Here is a 25,951-nt window from a genome sequence, read left to right on the forward strand (position 1 = left end):
TTATTTTCTTATTCCACCGTCTATTTTCACGGATCGAAATAAAATAGCTAAAGCACCGCTTATTTTTGTAAAAAAAATAGCTAATAAACACCGCGTATTTTTGTAAAAAAAATAGCTAATAAACACCGTCTATTTTTGAAAAAAATAGCTAATAAACACCGTCTATTTTTGAAAAAAATAGCTAATAAACACCGTCTATTTTTGAAAAAAATAGCTAATAAACACCGTCTATTTTTGAAAAAAAATAGCTAATAAACACTGTCTATTTTTGAAAAAAATAGCTAATGAACACCGTCTATACCTTTTGTAAAGTATAGCTAAAAAGAGAAACACTGTCTTTAGTATGACACAGTTTTCAGCTACTTGTAGCTGACATCACCGACTTACCAAGTCTAATTTTTGTCTAATAACTTAAGCTTGTAATGCTTGATGGGTACACGAATATCTAGAGTGCTGCGCCACCTGCTTGCCGTAGATCTTACTCAGCTTATTAAAGCTAAAAAGCTCTTGCTAGCAATGTTAATTAATGAAATATAGAGGTATAACACCTTGTAAAGGTGACCAACAGCTGGCGCAACTATCTAAACATTCTGTACCATTTTTGTATACTGAAATATAATAAGACAAATATTAAGTAAAGAACTAAACCTCATCTTAAAACATCTGTAACATATTTATTTAATATTAAGCATAATAAAACATGATATCAAATTCATAATTGCAACATAATAGACATGATCTTTATTTATTAAACTATGTTATTGATCATTAATTAATAAAACACAATATATAAAACATTAGCAACCAAGTACAGTTCATCTCCAGTCCATATCCTGCAACATAAGACATAGTTTATCAACGCTCGCTTTGTTTATGGTCCATGCGCAAGCATTGTTTTGAATGCCGCGTCCAATTATGAACATTTGAATCTCACCGCTTTCCAAACTGACATTAATGATAAGGAAAACAAAAGGATAAAGGTTCGAGTTCACAAACGCATCACACTATTATACTTCCAATACAATATTATAAAACTAGGTTGCGCTCTTATTTTATAAGATTTTGATACAAATTAAATTTTTCTAATTTTGTCCAACTAGTCATTGTGATTTGTACTTTAACATTATTGTCTTTACTGCGCAAGTCAAAGATTCCTTCTAATTTCCCAGAAAATTTTAGGGTTTTCACTTCTATTCCTCCTTATTCTATGGTCTATCCAAAAAATCTTAAATTCATCATATAAGAATGATTTTATCTCTAATAACCTATCCTCTCAGTCCAAAGATAAAGCCTAGGTGCCAGGTTTACGCAAATGTGTCAAAACTTCCCCCCCCCTTGTTTTTTTTTTTGCTTATGGTATGGAAATTGTAGATTGTAGGTACCTACCTAATTATTTTTCAAATATTGGCATTTCTAATTGTACTAGTGAAACATTTTGTCATACCTAGGTACCTAACAAATAAAATTTTAAATTTTTTTTTTTTTTTTAGTGCCTTTAAGTAGCACAAGTAAGGTTGTCAAGAAGACTGAAAAACGGAATATTCTCGAAGGTAAAAACAATTTTTCATATTAGGAGAGAAAAAAAATACATTTTTCTTAGCTATCTATATTTAATTAGCAAAGCTTTTCTTTCCTTAACCTGCTTCATGTCAGGGGTGTAGGTGACAATGATTTTTTAATTTACATTGGTTCCCAAAGTTTTACAACCTCTTGATCTGATTATTTAGCTTATATACTTTGGGTACTTTATTTGAATTGCTATTGGTTAGTTACAAACTAGAAGTATCTAAACTTTTTAACAAATATTTTTTTTCGTCAAGAAAGGGGATAATTTTGTTTATTATCATTAGGGTTGTACATCAATTTATCGTCCTTTGTCTTATCCCTGCATTTTTTTAAAAATATTGTACAAAAAAAGTTATTTTGTTGATTTTTAGGTCGAGGAAGTGGAAGACAGATTTGCCCAGTTTGTGGAATTTTACAGGTATTGATCATGAGGGGGAGGATGGAGGGGGGCATTGGCCTTTGTATTACACTAGTCCCCAAAGTTTTAAGATAACATTTTTTATTCGTTGGCTTAACAACTGTTGAATTTTAGTATCGTTGGGGCATTAAGTTGATTGTGCCCAAATATTTCAACCACTAATTGTAATTTATGGAAGGGGTAATTTTGTGTGTCATCATTGGGAATGTGCATTATTTAATCTGTCATTGTCTTATCCCTTTAGAGATTATATTCCTGGGCATTAATGATCCATTTCTTATATGTTTTCAAAGAGGAAGTGGGGACATTAGACTGGCCCATAAAAATTGAATCTATAAACGCGGTATCTCATTTTTTGGCTAAAAAACTTTGGAGACTTTTATTATATTTAATTCATTAGGTATAATAAAAGTGTGCAATTTGACTTATTTCAAAAGAAATGGTGGGAGGGGGGGGGGGGGCGTTAGAGATCACATAATCCTAAAATTGAGTGCATTTAGTTAAAAACCTCTATCTATTACTCGTCTGCTTAACCTTTTAATACGGATCTTGGACAAAATAGCCTTGGACAAAATAGCCTCAGAACAAAATAGCCTCGGACAAAATAGCCTCAGGACAAAATAGCCTCAGAACAAAATAGCCTCGGACAAAATAGCCTCTTAAGAAAAATAGCCTCAACTGTTAATAAAGATCAAATAAAAAATTAAAATCTACCAGACACTTTTGGTAAAATCCACCAAATTCTAAACCACCTAGGTATGCATTATTAGTTGAGGCTATTTTTCTTAAGTAAATGTCCTGAGGCTATTTTGTCCAAGATCCCTTATTACTAGGAAATCCAAACGAAAATAAAAAAATACTGTATCTTATATTCTTGTTATTTATAGGGTGCTACTGAATATGTTAATCATCTAAAGAAAGAACACGGTGGGGGGAGATGCTCTAAATGTCCCAGGTAATTTTCATTCTGTTTTTAAAAGCGAAGCTTTTCTATAATTAGGGTTGGTCCGTCCGTCCGTCACAGACAAATAGCTCTTTTCGTTAATTTAAATAGGTTAGAATTGCCCTGTCGATTCAAAACTTTGGATGGTTATTCCTGTAGTAGTTAGGTTCGATTTAGAAAGCGTAATAACTCTATAACCATTACCAGAATGTCCGTAGTTCATTTTAAACATCTTGATTTTTAACTTTTTAACAACAAATTATTATGTGATAAAATTATACGATTGATCTGATTTTTGGAATACTGATTCCTAGAACAACAAAGTACAATGTTATAAGCGAAGCATATCTATAATAAAGTCCTCAAAATGTAAGTATGTCCTTTAACAATATCCTGTACTTAGTTTTCAACAAATTTACTTATAATTTTTTTCTTCTTTTATACATTTATATTGTGATTATTCAGTTCTGATACTCTTCAAGTATAAATGTTCGTTTGTCTTACAGGTTTCAGAGCTTCGCTTTTATGGGTTTGAAAGGTTTTTGGGGGAATGTAATTTCCTCGGCTCCTATTCAAAATAGACGGCTGTAGTTTAATTCTCAACATTCCCATTTTTTAAAGCCGCTTTTAATTTGGTGTTGTCTTTAACAACTGATTGCAATACAATTTTCAAATTTTTGTGAGAATTAGTACCTACCTATAGAAAATAAATTGTATTCATTTAAATCTCTTTTAATTATGTAATTTAAGTAAGAATCTTTTAGAATGTAAAAAAAAAAGTTTTTTTCTTTAGGGTTTTCGACACAGAAAAGGATTTGAACCTGCATATGACCCAAACTCACCAAAAATCTGGCGCACAGAAAAAACAAATAAAATCTACCAAAGCCAAAAAATCTGTAAAAAATGAAACATCCACCAAGACTGTTGATGAGACAAATAAAGAAGCTGATGCAAATGTAATTGATGCCAAAGATAAAGATCCCAAAGAATCTCTTGTTAATAGGTAAGAGAATTTATGTTGTCTGGAATATTTTATTACAAAGAAAAAGATATGCTATGGTACAATTTTTTAAAAAATAAATCTATTTTTCCCCAATTTATACCCCTTAAAATCATAGAAACTCAGCCAAAAAAAGAGTTACAGCACTAAAATTTGACATTACAGTTGCTTTAAAGAGTTACAATGTGGAACTGTGAAAAAATTAAGGCAAAACCGCCGAAAACCATCGTTTCTCGCATATTTTTTTTTTGTCTTTTCTCGCCAAATTATCAATTTTAGAATCTGAGACAAACTTACCTTTTCTCATAAAATTCCCTTTGAGTTTTAGGTTTGGTTACAAAAAGTGTTTCTTAATACGCCTCCATTCTTTCAATTACTTAAGATTAAACACTATTATGGTGTAAATGTTATCAACAAAGGAAATAATGATGTATTAATATTAGGCCGATGCCATTGATGGAGAAAACGCTGGAGGAAAGTGGCCTTGAAAATGGATGCGACTTCTCCATGAATGATACTTATGGAGAAAATTGGGCTATAAACCTGAACATTCCAGGTAACAGATTCATAACCCTAGATGGACACAGTAATCTGCCGACTTAAAAATGGATTTATATATCTTTTATTTATTAACCTTATCTTACCTTGGAAGGGCATGATTCTCCTTTGATTTTTAATCATCATTTTTAATTTTTCATCATCTGCTTGTAATGGGAATGCGATACTCTAACACCCAAGGATATCAAGTTAAGTAACATCCACCAGACAACCATCCCTTTGATTGCACGACCTTTGTCTGAGGAGTCCTAACTGTGCATGCTAATACGTTTTGCCTGTTTATGGGCCAAGGCATTCTCCCTACTCTTACTATGCGCATCTGAGTAGGAACCATTTTTAACTCTTTAGTTATAAACCTCCCTAGGACCTATGAGAAGCTTCTATGTAAAGACGCACCATATCGTTTGAGAGGTTTGTAAGATCATGATATGGTATAAACAGACAGAAAGACTTACCGATCTCCACTTAATTTTATATAATTATTATAGCTGTGCTACTTATTAATCTAACTATTCTTGTTTTCTCAGGTATTTCAGCTCTACCACCTAAACCAATTGCAAACAAGAACAATACTGATGACGGTAGGAAGTCAGAGACAGCAGCTTGTAATACTGAGAGTAAGGAGGTCAAAATTGATACAGAGCTATCTGAAACTCAAGCAGGTGATAAAAGTTATTAATGGCATCAACACAGCTTTCTGCGGAGAGTAAAATAAAAAAAATTAAGAATAACTCCAGTCTTATTGACCTTGAAGAGCTGAATGTCCGTGCCATCAAAACTAGTATAAAAAGTTTGGGGAATAGTCCCTTTCGTGGCAACGCCCCTTAAGGGGCGATTCGTCGTATTATTTTAGGTTAGGTTAGGTTATATTGGATTAGGTGATTGCCCCACAAGGTTAGGCAATTGGCCCTGCAGGGTTAAAGCCCACCGCACGGGCTAGAAATATAAGAAAAATGAGAAGAATCGCCCCTTAAGGTGCGTTGCCACAAAAGGGACTATACCTTATTATTTTACTATCCGAGGAAAGGAAAGGGTGGAAGGACCGGGTCAACAAAACTGGTAGATATTAATTTTTATCTCAGAATATATTAAGACAAACTTAAAATATTTTGTATATATTCCATTTACAATTTCTTATCCATTTTAGGTCCTCCAAAAGTCCAGACAAAATCCAAGATTGTTGTAAAGAGGTCAGTCATTGGCAAAGTAGGGAAACGTTACCTGGAAGATGAACCTACTGAAAAGGTAAGTTTAAGTACGTCAAAAGTATTTAAGAGGGTTAAAAGGTTGAGTGTTCACATTGGGTTCTTGTAACTAATAATTGCCTAGGAATGGATAGAATTAGACCACTTAACATTTTAAGCAGTGGTGTCCACAGGGTTTTACCAGAGTGGTGTTAATTCTTAATAGGAGGACTTGTTTTCTTGTCACCTCACTTGGATGCCTTATTGGGGTGTAGAGTACACCCATATCTAAGGAAGTGAATCCACCTCCTTAATTTTTACCTAGAATTTTAAGTCAAGGTTCGATTTATAGGATGTTTTGATTTTAGGCTGCTGAAACTTTAAACCCTCCAGCTTCAAAAGTTGCAAGAAGAAGTGTTGCGCCCAAGCCAGCAGATAATAACAAAGTTGGCGCCCAAACTGGTAAGAAATCAGCTGACAACACAAAATTTAGCGCCAAAACTGGTGAGATATCAGCTGATAACACAAAAAATAGCACCGAATCTGTGAAGGGACAAGCGAAAACAGACAAATTAGCTGATGATGGAAAAAGTAGACCACAAAGAATTGTTAGAAGTCTACAGGAACAAAAATTTATTAATAAATTATCTTCTTTTTTGTTTGTTAGCTCCAAGAGGCCGATGGCCGCTTGGACTAACAAAACTGGTATATATCTTAAAATTTTATTTTGATATTTTTTTAAAATTGTCTGTAATACAATGCTATTCATGATTTTTCAGTATTGCTGAAAACCGGTCCTAATCCATCGGATATTAATCGGTTTGGAAGCCATACTGGAAATTATATTGTATTAGGAAATTTTAGGGAGTTGAATAAAAAAAGGGTGTAACAAGTCATTTATAAACAAGCCCCTTTAAGAAATAAAAAATAATTTTTGTTTTCACTAGGAAAGAAATCCAGATTTTGTGATTAGTGATGAATACAAAACAAAGTCTAAACAAAATTCTCAAGATGAAAATTATTCGGAGAGTGCTAAAAATAAATCCGTCAAATTATTAAAAGATGTGGAAGTGAAACTTAACAGTATTAGTAACAGTTTAAAACAAGGTATGGGTATAGTTATTTAGGATCTACTGCAGTTCATGGTAAAATATTGCTGGTAACGAATATTGCCAAAAATCTATGAATTTTTAAAGGCTGCTAGCTGTTAAACGGCTGAACTTACAAATCATATCCGCACACCATTTTAAGCCTTATAAATAGGCCTACAAATAATCTGGAATAGCCAAGATCCAATGATGCACATGGAAAGCTTCATTGAAGAAAAAACGCGTAAAATAGGCCTTTTTCGCGCATTTCTCTGCACTGCGAGATAATTATGCATTATTGATTTATGGCTATTCCAGATTATTTGTAGGCCTTCTTATGCCGCTTAAAACAGTGTGCGGGCATGATCTGTACATTCAGCCGTTTGGCAGCTAGCAGCCTTTAAAATTCATTGATTTTTGGCAATATTCGTTACCAGCAATATTTTACCGTGAACTGCAGTAGATCCGTTATTTAATAACTACCTCTTGAATAATACTTTTTAAAAGCTACCTAGTGGCTGCTATACTAGCATCTAGAGGCTATGTATTTGAATGAATAAGGAAAATAGCCTGAAACCAATCTTAGATATTAAAATTTAAATAGCCTTAAACAATCCAGGAACCCATAAGAAGCTTTCATAAAATGAAAAACTCAATCAGTCCAGTAGTTATTGAAATCTTAAGCTACAGACAAAAAGTCTTACTACTTTACTGATACAAAGGTTATTTACATTCGCGATTTCCTGACTTATGAAAAGCTTTACTGTATAGGATAACAATCATCGGTCCAGCGGTTAGCTACAAAGACATACAGACACCCTGTTACTTGTCCTTATATTAAAGTAAAGGATCTCTGTCTATCTCTGTGCATGTAACCGATATGATTCTCCTTTATAGGGTAGCTTCTCATAGATCCTTGGAAGGTTTATATTTATTTTTGGGGAGTGTACCACCACCCTCTGAAAAGAAATCACCTAGAAAATAATGACCTCCCACAAAAAAAACTTTTTTAAAAACTACAATTGAAAGTGGGGAGTAGTCAACACCCCCCGTCCTCTTGAGGCCTCTAGGGGCGTAGCCTGTAGTATACAAATTAAAAAATATACCCCAATACAGGAACAGCCCCTGTCACAGTTTTCAACCGTGGTATTATCAACGAAACCATGGATGAAGATGATAGCTCAAGAGATTCGGATGCTAAAGAAGCTTCTACCGCCAATAATGATACTGTAATTCAATCAGGGATATATGGATAGAACAATGAGAGAGAGGGAGGGGATAAAGGGCTGTTTATTAAACTTGTCCCCAAAGTTTTAAAATAATGTTTTCTTCTTTGTTAGCTTATCATATTTGGGGACTTTAAATGAATTTTGATTGGTTGGTTTATTAAGTTAAGTGTCCAAACGTTTCAACCACTAACTGTAATCTACAAATCGGGTAATTTTTTTTAACATGATTGGGGATGTACATCAATGTATCTGCCTTTGTCTCATCATATCCCTTTAAACCCCATCCTTGTATATTTTGCTTATACTTGGTAGGTTTCAAATCTTACTGGATGAACAAACTGACCAATAAATGAGTTCCATGTTAGTAAGCTAAATTGAGGACAATTTTTCCCCAGTCATGATATCCACGTATATTCTACATCCATTCATATATCTTTAAATATTTAGCTGATTCAACTTTTATTGCACCCCCAGTGCCTGCCCATACCTCAACTCCCTACCCACATGCTGACACAACAGATAACGACATCACTATAACACCTGCTGGTGGCATCTCCCTGGTTGTTAATGAAGAAACTAGTGATGAATACAATGATGATACAGTGCCTATTGGTAATGATGTTGATATAGGGAGAAATAATAATGATCATTGTGCATATTTTTTTTCTGAATTTTGGCATTTACTATGGCGTAACACGTAGCTCGTTTTTGGGAAGGCGATATGTTCAAATCTCGGTCCAACACTGCGTAATAACTAAAGACGTTAAAAGTGGTTTATACTGCTGCTCTGGCTGGTGCGCGAAGAAAATAGTTGGATTAGGTGGATTGCCGTGGCCCAAAACAGGCGCAACTTATTACCATACACAGCTAGGACTTTGAGACATAGATCAAGCAATCAAAGGGTTGGTTGTCGGCATAGACCATATAATCTTGTACAATTACATCATAATGCAAGATTTGGTTCAGAGATGCACCAATATAAGTTCTCGTGGTTAATCCCGTTCCATCTAAATGATATTTTACTATTACTTGTTTAAACAAGCAAAGCGTTTTGAAATTAGATTTTGAACATTTAGGCCTTTGTATTTGATTTAAGCATGGCGGAATTGGTTGATCGCATTGTCTATACTATTCTGAAAAATTGGGTATTTGAACAATATTTAGAGCTTACCTAGCTTACTGTAATTTTAAGAAAATATAATTTCTCTTCGTGTTCGTAGGTTCCAATGAGGATGATAACAAGACCACCAAAGACAGTCCTGATGAAGAAGCTATGAAACTTGCTGTTGACACGAGCTTGGAGAGTGCAGATGAACCAAATGAAGGAGATAAATGGTTCACAATAAATAAAGAATAGTAAATATATTATATACCTATTTGTTTTGTTTTTGTCGACATATTTCCACATTTTTTTGACTACTTGTGATTTTGTGTTTATTTTTCATCCTAATTTCTTTATTTGTTTAGATCTTTATTTTGTTGATTTTTTTTTATGTAAGTATTAACACTCAGTGTCAGATTTTATGTGATAACTTTTTGAGAAAAAAATAATGAAAATTGACTTTGTTTTTTTAAAGTATATTTTTTTCAGAGTAAGAAAATCAGAGGTGTGTGATAATTAATAAGAATGGCAGACAAGGACTACGCGCCGCTTAGCGCGGCGTGTGTACGGGCACTGAATGACCGCATGTACGAGCGACGCAAAGCTGCGGCCTTAGAAATAGGAAATAAATTTGGTTACTTTTCAAAAAAAAAATTTTTATAACTGTGGTATGTCCGTTCGTCCTTAATAATCAAATACGATTGTTAATTTAGAATTGTTTTTTTTAAAATAATAATTGGCATAATGATTCCTGTCAATTTACAAGTTGTTTTGAACTTTTTAGCCCAAAATAAGATTTTTAAAGAAAAATTACTCCTAGTTTATCTAGTTTTTGTGTTGTTGTGTCCAAGATCAGTATAGTTTTTTAAGCGAAGCATCTCTTGTATAAAATCCCTAAAATGTAAGTATTTCCTATCCTGTATATAATCAATTTTAATTTACATACAATTTTGTCATTACTTTTATATTGATATCCTGCTTATTAAGTTCTACAAATGATCGTTTGTCCTATTGTTTTAGAACTTCGCTTTTATGGAAGTTATGATCCAAGTCGAGAACAAAAAGAATTTTAATGTTTTGAAAAGTATTTAGCATTCAATTTTTAAAAGAAAAGTAACCAAATTTTAAAACTCGTAGAGAAAATGGTTAAAGACTTTGTTTCAGTCAAAAACACCTCTCAAATAAAGAAACTGCTGAAGGAATTTTGATTTTTTATGAACCTGTCTAAAATATTCCGGATGAGAGGGGACATTGGGCTGTTTTTACACTAGTTCCCAAAAATTTTTAGTAACGTTTGCTCATTCCTTTTTTTTATATTGGATTTCGGGTTGTTTCATTAAATTGAGTGTCCAAACGTTTCAACCACTAATTGTAATCTACATGAGGGGCAATTTTGTATATCATCATTGGTGATGTACATCAATTTATCCTCTAGTGTTTTATCCCTTAAGATCCCTGGAAAATTGGAAGATTATATACCTAAACAATCGATTAAAACTTTAATTTGATTCAACTGTTTCAAAAAAGATTTTAAAGGTTCCCTACTGCAGCTTAGTCTGACGCGTGAAAATATTAGTTTTCACTTGGGGGATGCATTGGCCAAAAAACAGGCTTAACTAAATTGCTGTCTTGCACATTAAGGATAGGAGAACTATGTTCGTGTTATCAAATGTCTGAGGTAGCCTTGAACAAAATGTCAACTTCAAAATTTTGGGTACTAAAACATCAAAATATAAAAAATCAAAATATTACTCCAAGGTTCTGGGATCTGATTTTGCTATATCTCAAAATCCCCACATGAGAAAAGGAGGACTAATCGGTCTAGCCGCTATGGCCATAGGTTTAGGTAAGTTGGTACTTTGTAGCGCAGCTTCTCTAGTATTCATGTATGTCCGTGTATCTATATAAAGGTAATGTAGCTGTTCAAAATTAATTTGTAAAAAAATCTTCTAAAACATTTTGAAAAAATCATCTAATTATTTTGTTAAAAACCATTATGAAGGTGGTTTCTTTCTAAAGATTGTATAAGTATAAAACTTCAAGTTATAGATGAAATTGAAGTAAAAAAAAGTTGTTTTACTAGTTGTACAAAAATATAATGTAATTGTACCTAGGTTTTATTTTATTATTACATTTTAAAGGTTAGGTAGGTAGTAAGTTTTTATGCGCTATTTAGTTTTTATCTTCTATATTCTATTAGAGTATGTAAAAGGCCAGAAAAATAGCCTAAAACCATCCCGGGTCACGACATTTGTGAAGCTTCCCCAAAACAGAGAACTCAGTCAGTTCATTTTTTATCAAAATGTTAAGCTACAGACTAAATTAAATAAATTTCCACCTACTTAAAAAGTTACTTTTTATTTTGTGTTAGTTTTTCAATTACAAATGTGAGGTATAGCATATCATGGATTTCAGTATGGCTCAGAACCGGTTCTAATCCATCCAGCCCATATTAATCAATTTCAAGCCATACTGGTAAATGCACTATTTAGGTCGTGAAAGCGGGAATTATTCTGGAGACTTGATCAACCCAATCCTGGAGTGTCTCTCAGATGCGGATAGCAGGGTAAGGATTTAGTTTGTAGTAGCGAAGCTACTTTATAATTGACTTTGTCTGTCCGTCAGTTTGTAACGCTATGGGGGAAAATGTGATTTTCTCGACTGTTTAAAAATAGACGGCTGAAATTTTTAGTGAAGATTCCATGATATATGCGCATGTCCGTCTGTCTGTAGGTCATTCTTTAAAAGATGTTAATGTTAGGTATTCTTATAAAGTTTTGTGATTTTATGGTTTTGAATATTATCCCTAGGTACTTTTTTCTTTTTTTAAGAACTGAACATCTACTGTTGTCCAGTCAGTCCATGATTTTTTTGTGCTTCGCTACTTATGAAGGTTGTCAAGTCATTCTTGGTAAAGGATAATTAAAATTTTTCTTAGGAATCAGAGAGAAAAGGGAAAATTGGACTGGAATTTTGTAGTACATTAAAATTGTTTACAATATTACAAGTTACCAACTCTTTTCTAAATATAATTTTTAATCAAAATAATATACTTTTGTGTCAAGGTTTTTAAACAACAGTTTGAACACATCAAAACATTTGATGATATTTCACCAAAAAATGCTTAACATTTCAAGTTTTTTTCATATAAAACCATGGTGAAACCTAACTTTTTAGTCGATAAACGAAATATTAAACATAAACCTAGTATATTCACTAAAAAATACTATGGATCAATGCTGGAAGATGCTTAGAATCACTTGCTCTTGTTCGTAGATAGTCCCCTTTTACAAACTCAATCTGAATCTACCTTTGGTTAATTCTATGGTTATTATTGGCGGGGAGAGGAAGGGGGGGGGGGGCGAGGTTGACTGAACCAACGTAAAATTCGGTAAACTTTTCCTATGATTATCTTTATCTAAAATAGAAATTTGGTTAAAAATAAAATGGGGGGAGGTTTGGATTTATCTTGAATTGACCTATCCCTGCTATATTAATGATATAAATATGTTAAGGTTAGATATTATGCCTGTGAGAGCTTATACAATGTAGTCAAGGTAAATTAGTTTTTTTAACACTCAAAAATCAACATATTTTGAATTGACGCACTGACATTCCCTTAACGAATACTAAGTTGCTGCGCTTGCTAAATCATACATAACTAATACTGGAATCACCATGCCAAGTTTGAAATCGATAGGATAATTCTAACATGCCTAAATTAATGTTAAGAGCTATCCGTTATGGTTAAAAACTTAAAGTAAGGTCATTTTGAAACCCGCAAAGCTTTTTTAAAAAGAATAAGGAAGGTAGGTAGTTTTTTTTCATTGTTAGTGTAAATGATTTTATAGAAGGTTTAGGTAGGTACCTAGTAAAGTTATTTATTTTCACAATAAAAAAAAATAATTTTAAGTCACTGTTGCTTGGTCTTAGTGGCGTTTTTTTTGTGACTAAGAATTTTCTGAAGACAAAGATCTCGGAAATTGCTGGTCGAATCAGGGATGAAGTATATAGTAGGTACTTAAACCAAAAAAATAACACGTCTTGTGTTTGTTGTTAAGGATCTCTCTATCTGTAGGTAGAAATATTTCTGCTAAAAAAATAAAATTTAAAGTTGAGGTTCGACTTTTTCACCTTCTTACTGTGCTCCAAGAGGCCTTTAGCTAATAATGAATATAATATAAAGTACAAAATTGTTTCCATTAAGGTATTGAGAGAGAATATAATACCGTATTTCAACGAAATATTCGGAGCAGTGAGTGGTCTTGTTGCTGATCCAGACCAGACTGTCAAGAATGGATCTGAATTGATTGATAGACTTCTCAAAGGTATGCTGGAGTTCAGAATTTAGACTTTTTAAAAACGCATAAGTTTTCTATTGCTTTCTCGTCATTTTTATACCTCTTGGGACCTCCAAAACAGTGCAGTTCTCTAAAAGTTTGTCAATTTGCTTGTTGGTCACACATTGGGATGTTTAGTTTTAATTGTGAAGCTACTCTGTAAAAATTTCCGTCCGTTTGTCTTTCCGTCCATGAGGGAAACATGATTTTCTCGGCCGGTATTTAAGATATTTCTGCCCTAATTGAAAGATCTTTATTGATGTTTAATTTTCTTATCCAGTCGGTCCATCTGTATTGCTCTGTAGAAGATTAAACTTTCTAAGATTAATCTTTCTTTCTCGGCTAAAGAAAGATTGCTGATGGGAAGGGGATGAGGTAAAGGGGGGGGGGGGTAGATCGTTATTTTAGCCAGCTGTAGATTTAACTTTATTAGAGTAGAGTATACGATAATCTTGTGTAAGATCCAGGTAATGTAATAAATCCATTTATTTTAGAGATAGTGACAGAAAACAGCAAGTTTGACATTGAGAATTTTATTCCTGTTCTTAGAGAAAGAATGTTTACTAAAGAAAGGTATTTTTCTTGTAGCGCATCCGCTCTATACTTGGGTCATGTATGTACCTACGTCTGCCATTGTAAGAAATTTATGTTTTCAATCTAGTCTAGATATGTAGTTTAGGGAGTATAGGAATATTGGACAGATAATCAAAATAGTACCTAAAGTTTTATAGTCACGTTTTTCTATTCGTTTGCTCAAAAACTTACGTTTATTTAATTTTGATTCATCAATATATCATAACAGGGGATGTAATTTTTTCATGTCAATGTTTTAAAAGTCCAGCGGGGTGCGGTTGGTTGAGCGGTTGATGTTTACACCCCCCTTTTAAAATAAAATTGGCTAGGTCTGCCTTCCCGTTTTTTCACCCTCTAATTATTTTACACTCCATTGATAAATAGCTGTTCAAACGCAACTTTTAAAAAACCCACTATTGATTTTTTTAGGTTTGTTAGACAGTTTTTGGTGTCCTGGCTGACAGTACTTGACTCTGTACCAGATTCTCAGGTATAGTGGGATCCAGTTGCTTGCTGATTCATACCTCCTTATCTAAGTAGTGCTTAAAACCCGCGACTGTTGCAACTTATATAGTAGCGCATCCGCTCATAGTTCGGGAGGTGATGGGTTCGAATCTTGACTTAAACTATTTTATAACTAAAGATGTTAAAGTTTTGCTTTCTGATGCTATGTCAAATAAATAGTACGAGTAAGGAGGATTGCATTGGCCCTAAAACAGGCGCATTTCACTACCATGCAAAGTTAGGACTTTCATACATAAGTCTTGCAATAAAAGGATTGGTTGTCTGTAATAGTTGGAACGTGTTTATGTTATAATGTTAAGGATCCATCCTGTTTCCAATTTCAAGTTTTTTTTAATGTTATGATTTATTTTAGATGTCTAAATATCTGCCAGAATTCTTGGATCCACTCTTCGTCATTCTTGATGATCCAAGGTTAGACTTTGATTATTATTTTAACATTTGAGTGAATGATTAATGGATGTAGAATATACGTGGTTCTTATGACAAGGGGGGGAAATGTTGTCAATTTAGCCTGCTAACATGGAACTTGTTCATTGGTCAGTCTGGTAATCCAGTAGGGAATGCGGCAAAGGAGGTGGAAGGTGGGAATCATTATTTAAGTCCGAACAGCTGAATTAGATATAGATAAAATATTTCATGGTTCAATTTTTTGGGGGGATTTTCTATATCTTAGAAATTATTAGAATAGCCCCCCTGAAAATATACATTTTTTTCTCTCGAATAATTTCATTTCTTATTAAAATAATCAAATTCCGTAGGCTTTCAAATTGAAATAATGATATTTTTTTAGTCCCGAGATCTCAACAATGTGTGAAAAACAACTGGGGGAGTTTTTATCAAACATTATAAAGGTTGGTTTAGTTTGAAATTTAATCACAGAAAAAAGGATGATTTGGTGTTGCATAAATGCCCACAGAAATGTACATAAAAATCTTTTGCAATACAAATTGATAATAAAATAATGTCAATCAGCATGTTTTAAATAGACGTACGGACTTTCTGGTAACAAAAATAGAGATGCTTCGCTGTCCAAATCGTACCTAATCATCCAAAGTTTGAAATCGATAAGACAATTCTAATATGCCTAAATTAACAAAAAGAGCTTACCGTTAAAGAATTCGGACGGACCAACATACAGTCTATGATTATGTAAAAGCTTCGCTACTAAAAAAAAACAACTTTATTTTGTTTAGAATCCTGAAGATGTAGACTTTGCCAGCATGATTAACATTCTTATTGTTCATTCTCAGGTATAAAAAATCCAGCAATTTTTAATAGCTTTTTAACATACTAGCGGATTCGCCCCTAGAGGCCTCTAGGAGGGGGAGGGAGAGTAGTCGACCCAACCCTCTTTCAATTTGAGTTTTAATAAGAACAAGGATAAAAAATTGGTTAAGGGTTATTTTTTTAGGGGTAATTTCTCAGTCCTTCAGTATAGACAGACACAAACACACATCCTGTTACTTTTATACAAGGAAATCATAACGATATTATCTTGTAATTAATTTAATAAAAAATATTTCTGTTTTCAGTCTCCTAATGTCACACTTCAAATGATGGCTATAACGTGGATTCAGGTTAGATATTTTTTTGTGTATTTACTTATCTTTCTAACCATCGATATCCCTGGTTATTACTTTAGGTTATATTGGGTACTGGGTAGCTTCGCAGGAGAAAGGTTAGAGGAAAAACTAACCCCCCCACCGTCTCCCCTTATTTTTAAAAAAAGTAGGGGAAAGGGTAAAGAACCTGTAAGCAGGGTTGTCATTTTGGGCGGGCGCTTTTGGGCGGGCAGTTTTGGGCCGCCCAATACAAGGTCCTTTTGGGCAGTTTTGGACATCCCCCTTTTAGGGGGAGATAAAAAGGGGAGGGGGTGAAAAAAGAGAGGGGCGGGCCTATTTTTTTTGGTGATATCCTTATACTAAAGTAACAGGATGTGTGTCTGTGTGTTAGTACCGAAGGATCTCGCTAACCACTGAACCGATCGGGTTCTCCTTAACAGGGTAGCTTCTCATAGGTTCTGGAAAGGTTTATAACTATTTTGGGGGAGGGTACCACTACCCTCCTAAGAGAAATCGCCCCTAGAAAATAATTACACCCCCCCCAAAAAAAATTTAAAATTTTTTATTTTTTTAACTAAAAATAAAAATGGGGGGAGGCAACACACTCCCCCCCCCAAAAAAAATTCCCTCCAAAATTTTTTTTTACTTTTTCTTTTCAAATCTAATATAATAATTAGGTTATAAAATTTGACTCTCCCCTCCTCAAGTGCCCCTAGAGGCCTCTAGGGCCGTAGCCGCTAGTTAACTATATAAATTAGTAAGCTTTTTTGTATCTAGAGAAGGATTTCGCTAACTGCTGAACCGATATGGTTCTCCTTTCCAGTGGAGCTTTTATAGGTCCTGAGATGGTTTTAGGCTATTTTATTTCTAATAATAAGTCTCGGTATGGTTTTAGGCTATTTTATACACTTTTTACGACATTTGCCCAAAAAGGGTGCCCAAAACCACTTTTGGGCGCCCAAAACCCGCCTTAAACCCTTTTGGGCAATTGGGCCGCCCAATATCAAAAAAAGTGCCCAATTCGACAACCCTGCCTGTAAGTGTACATCTTTGATCAAATTGAATGTTATGATTTGAATTTTCCCTGCGCCTGTATCTTTCTCTAATGATTTAACTAGGAAACCTGCCATATCATTATTTAGGTCGAGTTTAGTTATATAGTAAACTATGATATTTAAAAGTATGTTCTTAATTAAGAATGTACAATTTTTCTGAAAACAGCTGTAGCCAACTACTGATTTGATTTGTAAACTAATGTTAGGTTTAAATCGTGCAAGTTGATGAAGTAAACCTAAGTACTTTAAAGAGCTAACTTGACACCTAATTTGCTAAGATTGTTGGATATACCTAATTCCTTGCAGGACTCCTTCCTTTTTTGTACCCAACTTTCTTTCTCAAGAATATCTATTTTTTAGGAGTTTGTTTCTCTGGCTGGGAAAGATATGATTCCCTACACTTCAGGTACTTTTAGATGCAGGGGTGTATATTTTCCTATATATCTCCCCCCTCAAAGAAAATTATACGATTGGTCTGATTTTTGGAATACTGATTCCTAGGACAACAAAGTACATTGTTTTATGCGAATGATCAAGTCCTAAAAATGTAAGTATGTCTTTAAACAATATCCTGTATTTAGGCAGTTTTTCATCAGATTTACTTACAATTTTGTTTCTTTCGACTTTTATACATTTATAGCCTGATTATTCAGTTCTGACACCATAAAAGTGTTAATGTTCGTTTGTCCTAACGTTTTAGAGCTTCGCTTTTATGGATGTTGTCATCCTTGTACATAAAAAAATCCAAGTGTAGTATAAAAAATGAATATAATACCTACCAACTTAAACAATGACGTCTGTTTAAATCTTTATTATTAGACAATACACTCATAGAGTCTTTATACTTAGATTATGCCTAATTTTTTTACCATTTATAATGAATTTTTGCAGCATGGCTTCGAAGAAACCGATTAATTTATATCCACTGAATTAGATTGGGTTCTTTCTGAGCCATATGGAAAATAATGTATCGTATCGTATTACAGACAATGTTTCACCATCAATATGAAAAAAATCATTAAATTAATAACATAACAAAAGTAGAATTATTATTATAATTTTTAATATAACTATCCGCGAAAAGCTGTCTATAATACGATTAATAACTACTCTAGCTCACCTCTATTTCTTTTACATACTTGAGCCAACTTTTGTATTAAAAGATTTTCCGACATTTTTATTAGTTTCTGTTACTCAGAGATCAAGGAATAGGCAATAGGGATTGGGGCATGGGAGTATATAAAAACAAGGATGACAACATCCATAAGTAGCGAAGCACAAAAAATCGTTGATTGGAATACCTAGATTTAAAAGGTTTTTACTAAAATCAAGAATAGATTTATTGGATAAAATAAACATGAAACCTTGTTTTATTTTGCATGATGACGATGGTCAAAGTAAATTATATTAAAGATGCTCATAACAATGGGAAAAATTATTTTGATACAGATATCCCATAAAAGTTTGAAAATTGCATCAAAATATACAAAGATATGGAGAAATATGTAAAACATATAAAAATAGCCAAAAACCTGATAAAAGGCAGTCTGGCCGTCATGGTTGTTTTATTAAAACTTAAAAAAATTGGAAAATCGGACCATATACACTGAAGATATGGAAAAAAGTGTTAAATATATAAAAATAGCCTAAAACCTGCTAAAAAGGCAGTCTGGCCGTCATGGTTATTTTGTTTAAAAGACGGGAAATTTAATTTTGATATATATAACTGAAAAATTTTGAAAATCGGACTATAAACACTGAAGATATGGAGAAAAATGTTAAATATATAAAAAACAGCCTAAAACCTGCTTAAAAGGCAGTCTGGCCGTCATGGTTGTTTTCCGTAAAATACGGAAAATTTAATTTTGATATCTATAACTGAAAAAATTTTGAAAATTGGATCATAAACACTGAAGATATGGAGAAAAATGTGAAAAATATGAAAATAGCCTAAAACTTGCTGAAAAGGCAGTCTGGCCTTCATGGTTGTTCCTTGAAACGACGGGAAATTTAATTTTGATATCTGTAACTGAAAAAATTTTGAAAATCGGACCATAAACACTGAAGATATGGAGAAAAATGTAAAAAAATATAAAAATAGCCTAAAACCTGCTAAAAATCGGTCCGAACGCCAATGATGTTTTATAGTCAATTGTGCTCCTTAATGATGGGAATGTTGTCAAAAAATTTCAGCATTCTATCTTTTATAGGAGCTGAGTAAATCTTATTTCCCCCATAGCGTTACGGACTGACGGACTGACGGACTGACGGACTGACGGACTGACTGACTGACTGACGGACGGACAAAGTGAATTATAGAGTAGCTTCGCTACTAATAAATATAAACACTTGATTAAAATTGTTACACTTAAAGATTTCCTATTGTATACAGTAGTAAGGTTTTTTTCTGAAGCTTCACTTAGGTCCTGTGTGATAGTTTAAAGAATTTTTTTTAGCACCTCTCTTCTCCTACGAATACAGAGCCCCTAGATTCCAGGGCCATAGCCGCTAGTTTCATAAATAGAATCATCGTTGTAGATTCACAAATATATAGGACCTCATTGTTATACTTTTCCTTTCTTAAATTACCATTATTAAATTATTAAATGGTCTAATTTGAACCGTTTTTTCATTTGCGGCTTATTCCGATAGTATTATATAATTGTATTAGCGTACTTTAGACTAAAACAAAGCGTTTAAATAACAACTTAATGATACTGATAATAGTTTCTATTAGGGTTGCGCCGGATATCCGGTCTGGCCGGTTATTCGGACGGATATCCGGTCATTTTCAATATCCGGCCGGATATCGGATATTAAAACTATCCGGTTACATGATATCCGGCTGATTTTTGACGCCGGATATCCGGTTATCCGGTCGGATATCCGGTAATTTGGCCAGATATCCGGCCGGAACCTGATATCCGGCATTAGAAATCAGCCGGATATCCGTTATCCGGCCAAAAAAGTATCCGGCCAAACCCTAGTTTCTATTAAAAAGATTACCCGATAATGTTCTCTTTTCAAAAGTAAGATGTTGGTCATTTTCAGTTTTATGATATTTAAAGCAGAATTTATATATTTTTTACCTACTTTTGTTCTGATGGAAAGATTATAAAAATATATTCCTTGACACTCTTTCTTTCATGCCAGACAAAATAAATCTTCTAGTATATCCATTATTAAAAGCACAGCTACTATAAAATTAGGTTTAGTTGCATAATGTGTTGAAGCACGTCTTATTCTATAATTCACTTTTCATCTGTCCGTCTGTCTGTAAAAGCATGCAATTATTTTATCGGCTGCTATTATAGATTTACACCCAAATTTTTTTACAGCTTTTATGTTTTTATACTGTAGGGAGACAAACTAATATTCATTTTTGCACTCTTTAAGCTAAATCAAGATAGTCCCCTTTTCTTTATCTTGTTCTTGAAGAAATTTAATTTCTGACACTTGCTTTCCTAGCAGACAAAATAAATCTTTCAATACATATTTTATAAATAACACAGCTACTCTTAAAATGTTTGGTATCTTTTATATAAAAGTAACAGTATGTTTGTCTGTCTTATATACCGAATTCTCTCGCTAATTGCAGAACTGAAATGGTTTTCCCTTACAGTGAAGCTTCTTATAGGTCCTTGAAAGGTCTCTAACTATTGTGGGGGAGATACCACAACCCTCCCTCCCAAGAGAAATTGCTCGTTTAAAATGCCCCCTAATTTTTGTTCTTTTTAAAATTAAAATTGAAAGGGAGGGAGGGTTGGTCGACTTCTCTCGCCCATCACAAATGCCCCTAGAGGTATTTAGGGGCGTTTCCTCCAGTTAGCAAGAAAGTCCTTGTTACAAATATATTTATCACTTTCTATGTTGACGCAAATAGACTAGATTACGAAACTTCGTAGTATATTTTAATATCTGGGTTAAAACGTATCAATTTATGTATGCAAAGAAATATGCATAATAAATACCTAGCGTTATAATATACAGTTACTAGCGGTTTCGCCATTATAGTAAAACAACAGGGGTGTATATTCTGCACAAGATTTATTTTTTTTCCCCTGCTACAAAATTTTTTATTTTTCTTCCCCCCCAAGTTTTTTCTCACCAAGTAGGGGGAAAATTGAAAAATATTTAAAAAAACTCTATATTTTATTTATTTTATCCCTCCTACCACACATTTTTAAAAGTTTTTTTCACCAAGGAGGGGGGGGAATAGAAAAAATGTTTTCAGTTTTCTTAATTTTTACATTTTTTTCCCCTCCAACCACTTATTTTTTATTCCCCCCCCCCCCCCCCCCCCTGAGCAGGGGATCCCATGTAGAATATACACCCCTGTAAAACAATAGAGGTGGAATGGGTAAAATAACTGTATTATGACCCCAACCTGTAGACCCTGTGCTGACTTTCAATTGGAATTTGAATATCAGCCAATAGTGTCGAAAATATAACACAGCCTAGACGTTACAAAAGAGCAGAAAGCAATTTGCTAGCAGACGAAAAAACTCTGGGTCCAGATAGTTATCTGGATTATATAATATACTTATTTTATTGCTTTGCCCCTAGAGGCCCACAGGAAACATTTTATTATGAACTGAACACAAGCCGAACTTTCTGTTAAAACAGTAAACATGTTGGGTATAGTCCCTATCGTGGCAACGCCCTTAAGGGGCGTTTCTTCGTATTTCGCATAACCCTGCGGGGAAATCACCTAACCTAATATAAACCAGCCTAACCAAAAGCCATTGTGAAAATATGACTAAACGCCCTTTAAGAGGCGTTGTCACGAAAGGGACTGGGTATACCAAACATGTTTCATGCTTTACTTTTATGATATTTTATTTTTAAGGAATCTTGAACTCTGTGCTGCCCTGTTTGGCGTATGACACAGAAGATAAGAAAACTGTCAGGTAAAATTCTTTTTTAATAACTGCAGTTTAAGAATGGATAAAGAAAACGTGGACATTTGTTTTTAGGGTATACAAGATTCTATCACAATATCCACGTTTTCTATATCCATTATTTCAAGATAAAAAAGTTATTAGAATCAAAACTTAATTCAAAACAAAATATCTAAAATTCTAGTTACTTGAAAAACGGCTGAACTTTAATAGTTCGCTAAAAGTCTATACGTTGTTATTTTCAAGAAAAGATTCAACATTGTATTGTAAGCTGCATTAGATCCATAATTTTATCGTTCGAAAATTTACAAAAATCTTTGCTTCTCTTTAATAGAAAAAAAACTAAAGATATATTGTATTTATTAAAATAAAGTCACGAAATCTTTCACTTCATTGTATAATTGCCTTTGATTGCCGAGAATTAAGACTCAGATTTTGCAAGATAGCAAAGTCTTGCCAAATTTTTGCAGGGTCGAACGTATTACGTATTCGTTAAATATTCTTATATATGAAATTAACAAAAAAATAAAAGACCCTTTGTCAATATATCTCAAATGGGAGGATCTTTCTTTCTGCAAAACAGCATTAAACCAATACTAATCCTATAACAATTTATCCAGCCATTTTCGAGATCAAGAAATGTATATATCCAGCTTCTTTATTGTATAAAATAAATGTGATTTATTCGGCTGCTATTTAAGACAGACAGTTAAAATTTCCAGAGAAAAAGTATCATAGTTCTGTCCGCCTGTCTGTCGGTTATGCTTTTAAAGACATAAAATTTATTTATCAAAATTTTCGTGATTTTCTTTAAGATTATGCATATTTTCTCTCTTTCTTCTCTCTGCTGACAACTAAATAGTTGCTCTATAACTTAGTTTGTCCGTTTGTCCATTCCAGGATTTTTTTGTGCTCCGCTAATTATTTATGTTGTTAACCTTAAGTTGCTTTATTTACTAAACCTTATATCATTATTCCTGACACTATCAGACTAAGAAAATTAATGATGGTGCAAACTTATACTCAATTTATACCGTTTATATTGTACAATAGAAAATGCATTTTCTACTGTATATTCCAGTAGTGGGATGTTTGTTTGTGTGCATACCTTGTTGCAAAGCATCTCCGTAAGCAAGTCTTAAAAAAATTTATGTGTCCTTAAACAGCACTTACTGTTGCAAATTTTGCAACAAATTTACAAAAAACAAGGATGACAACATCCATAAAAGCGAAGCTCTGAAACGGTAGGACAAACGGACATTATCACTTGTATAGTGTCAGAACTGAATAATCAGAATGCGAATGTATAAGAGTCAAAGCAAAATTGTAAGTAAATTTGTTGAAAAACTGCTTGATACAGGATAATGTCCATGGACATACTTACATTTTTAGGACTTGATTATAGAGTTGCTTCGCTTATAATATTGTACTTTGTTGTCCCAGGAATCAGTATACCAAAAATCAGACCAATCGGATAATTAGGTCACATACAAATTTGTTGTTAAAAATGTAAAAAAAATCAACATGTTTAAAATGGACGTACGGACATTCTGGTAATGATTATAGAGTTGCTACGCTTTCTAAATCGTACCTAACTATTACAGGAATCACCATGCAAAATTTGAAATCGATAAGACAATTCTAACATGCCTAAATTAACGAAAAAAGCTATTTAAAAAAGTAAAAAAATCAACATGTTTAAATGGACGTACGGACATTTTGGTAATGATTATAGAGTTGCTACGCTTTCTAAATCGTTCCTAACTACTAAAGGAATCACCATGCAAAATTTGAAATCGATAGGACAATTCTAACATGCCTAAATTAACGAAAAAAGCTATCCGTTACGGACGGACGTACGGACGGACGGACGTACGGACGGACCGACCCTAATTATAGAAAAGCTTCGCTTTTAAAAATTTATTTTTATTTTTGAGTAGCACCTCTAGGGGTACTTGTCGTTACAAAATAAATAATCCCTAACAAACAAAATTTTGGCACGCCTAGCACGCATTTTTACTACTAAATATTTCATAAGGGGGGGGTTTTTAATGCAACCATCTCGTAATCAGTGAGCAAATGGCACTTCGAATTCGAATTTCGATCTGAAATTTTGCATGAGTAATCCTTGATAGGTCTATTTTCCCTAAATCGAACAAAAAGTTGGAATAGTAACGGCTGGCGGCTGGCAGCTCAGCCGTTTTTTGCCTATTTTTAGGGCAAATTCATCATTAATTACGTAGGAATCAACTTTTTAAAACATATTTCTGGTTTAATTCATGTTAAATGATAACAATAAAATTTTTAGTACCAGCTGCTAAACGGCTAGAACCGGCTGAAAACAGCTGGGAGCCGCTAAGAGTATAAAGGGTAGTTAGGGCTTGTGACATGTCTAGGGGTAGGTTTCTATGGGTGCTGAGCTCAAAAATGCTACTAAAAATAGTGACGGCCAATCCATATGGCAGCTGGGTAACAGCTGCAGCTCGGCTGCGAGCGGCCAAGAGTAGAATGAGTAGATAGGGCTTGTGACGTGTCTAGGGGTAGGTTTTTATAGGTGCTGAGCTCAAAAATTCTAACAAAAATAGTGGAGGCCCATCCACATGGCAGCTGGGTAACGGACGCAGCTCAGCTGGGTAACGGCCGCAGCTCAGACGAGATAGGCCAAGAGTAGAATGAGTACATGAGGCATGTGACGTGTCCAGGATTAGGTTTTTATGGGTGCTGAACTCAAAAATGCTTCTAAAAATAGTTTCGGCCAATCCCTATGGCAGTTAAGTAATAGCTGCTGCTCAGCTGCGAGCAGCTAAGAGTAGAATGATTAGATAGGGCTTGTGACGTGTCTAGAGGTAGGTTTTTATGGGTGCTGAGCTCAAAAATGGTACCAAAAATAGTGGCAGCCCATCCATATGGCAGCTGGGTAACGGCCGAAGCTCAGCTGGTAGAGGCCAAGAGTAGAATGAGTACATAGGGCATGTGACATGTCTAGGGGTAGGTTTTCATGGGTGCTGAGATCAAAAATGCTACCAAAAATAGTGGCGACCCATCCATATGACAGCTGAGTAACAGCTGCAGCTCAACTGCGAGTGGCCAAGAGTAGAATGAGTAGATAAGGCTTGTGATGTGTTTAGGGGTAGGTTTTCATGGGTGCTGAGCTCAAAAATGGTACCAAAAATAGTGGCAACCCATCCACATTGCAGCTGGGTAACAGCTGCAGCTCAGCTGCGCACCACCAAGAGTATAATGAGTAGATAGAGCTTGTGACGTGTCTCGGGGTAGGTTTTTATGGGTGTTGAGCTCAAATATGCTACTAAAAATAGTGGCGACCAATCCATATATGGCAGCTGAGTAACAGCTACAGCTCAGCTAGGAGCGGCCAAGAGTAGAATGAGTAGATAGGGCTTTTGATGTGTCTTAGGGTAGGTTTTTATGAGTGCTGAGCTCAAAATGCTACCAAAAATAGTGGTGACCCATCCATGTGGCAGCTGGGTAACGGCGGCAGCTCAGCTGGGAGCGGCCGAAAGTAGAATGAGTACATAGGGCTTGTGACGTGTCCAGGGGTAGGTATTTATGAGTGCTGAGCTCAAAAATACTACCAATAATAGTGGCGGCTCATCCATATGGCAGCTGGGTAACAGCTACAGCCCACAAGCCCTATCTACTCATTCTACTCTTAGCCTCCCCCAGCTGAGCTGCAGCCATTACCCAGCTGCCATATGGATGGGTCGCCACTATTTTTGGGAGCATTTTTGAGCTCAGTACCCATAAAAACTTACCCCAAGACACGTCACAAACCCTATGTACTCATTTTACTCTTGGCCGCTCCCATCTGAGCTGCAGCTGTTGCTCAGATGCCATATAGATTGGCCGCCACTATTTTTGGTACCATTTTCAGCGTGGCCAAATTTTT

General features: G+C 34.3%; 3 protein-coding genes across 4 annotated transcripts in view; 2 read left to right on the forward strand and 1 right to left on the reverse strand.

Moving 5' to 3' along the window:
* LOC145306153 (uncharacterized) overlaps positions 1 to 9,578 on the forward strand; it is a 29,364-nt gene extending 19,786 nt beyond the window's left edge. Inside the window, exons 17-28 of the mRNA XM_080148131.1 lie at positions 1,491 to 1,550; positions 1,938 to 1,984; positions 2,872 to 2,939; positions 3,721 to 3,930; positions 4,371 to 4,483; positions 5,013 to 5,147; positions 5,633 to 5,730; positions 6,038 to 6,290; positions 6,615 to 6,776; positions 7,874 to 7,997; positions 8,432 to 8,598; positions 9,207 to 9,578. Coding sequence (XP_080004257.1) covers positions 1,491 to 1,550; positions 1,938 to 1,984; positions 2,872 to 2,939; positions 3,721 to 3,930; positions 4,371 to 4,483; positions 5,013 to 5,147; positions 5,633 to 5,730; positions 6,038 to 6,290; positions 6,615 to 6,776; positions 7,874 to 7,997; positions 8,432 to 8,598; positions 9,207 to 9,343 — 1,574 coding nt within the window. The 3' untranslated portion in view covers positions 9,344 to 9,578. The remainder of the gene's footprint in view (positions 1 to 1,490; positions 1,551 to 1,937; positions 1,985 to 2,871; positions 2,940 to 3,720; positions 3,931 to 4,370; positions 4,484 to 5,012; positions 5,148 to 5,632; positions 5,731 to 6,037; positions 6,291 to 6,614; positions 6,777 to 7,873; positions 7,998 to 8,431; positions 8,599 to 9,206) is intronic.
* The window catches only part of LOC145305885 (protein FAM221B-like), a 519,245-nt gene that overhangs the window by 40,226 nt on the left and 453,068 nt on the right, over positions 1 to 25,951 (reverse strand). The window lies entirely within an intron of this gene.
* Positions 9,555 to 25,951, forward strand: part of LOC145306154 (protein VAC14 homolog) — a 44,002-nt gene continuing 27,605 nt past the window's right edge. The window contains exons 1-14 of the mRNA XM_080148132.1: positions 9,555 to 9,707; positions 10,223 to 10,284; positions 10,844 to 10,934; positions 11,581 to 11,654; positions 12,604 to 12,645; positions 13,296 to 13,416; positions 13,923 to 14,001; positions 14,431 to 14,491; positions 14,879 to 14,937; positions 15,317 to 15,377; positions 15,720 to 15,776; positions 16,059 to 16,103; positions 17,504 to 17,549; positions 21,993 to 22,053. Of these exons, the coding sequence (XP_080004258.1) occupies positions 9,614 to 9,707; positions 10,223 to 10,284; positions 10,844 to 10,934; positions 11,581 to 11,654; positions 12,604 to 12,645; positions 13,296 to 13,416; positions 13,923 to 14,001; positions 14,431 to 14,491; positions 14,879 to 14,937; positions 15,317 to 15,377; positions 15,720 to 15,776; positions 16,059 to 16,103; positions 17,504 to 17,549; positions 21,993 to 22,053 (953 nt within the window). The 5' untranslated portion in view covers positions 9,555 to 9,613. The remainder of the gene's footprint in view (positions 9,708 to 10,222; positions 10,285 to 10,843; positions 10,935 to 11,580; positions 11,655 to 12,603; positions 12,646 to 13,295; positions 13,417 to 13,922; positions 14,002 to 14,430; positions 14,492 to 14,878; positions 14,938 to 15,316; positions 15,378 to 15,719; positions 15,777 to 16,058; positions 16,104 to 17,503; positions 17,550 to 21,992; positions 22,054 to 25,951) is intronic.

This window comes from Acartia tonsa, chromosome 14, assembly GCF_053477335.1.
Source record: "Acartia tonsa isolate MP-2025a chromosome 14, ASM5347733v1, whole genome shotgun sequence".
NCBI classification, from domain to species: Eukaryota; Metazoa; Arthropoda; class Copepoda; order Calanoida; family Acartiidae; genus Acartia; species Acartia tonsa.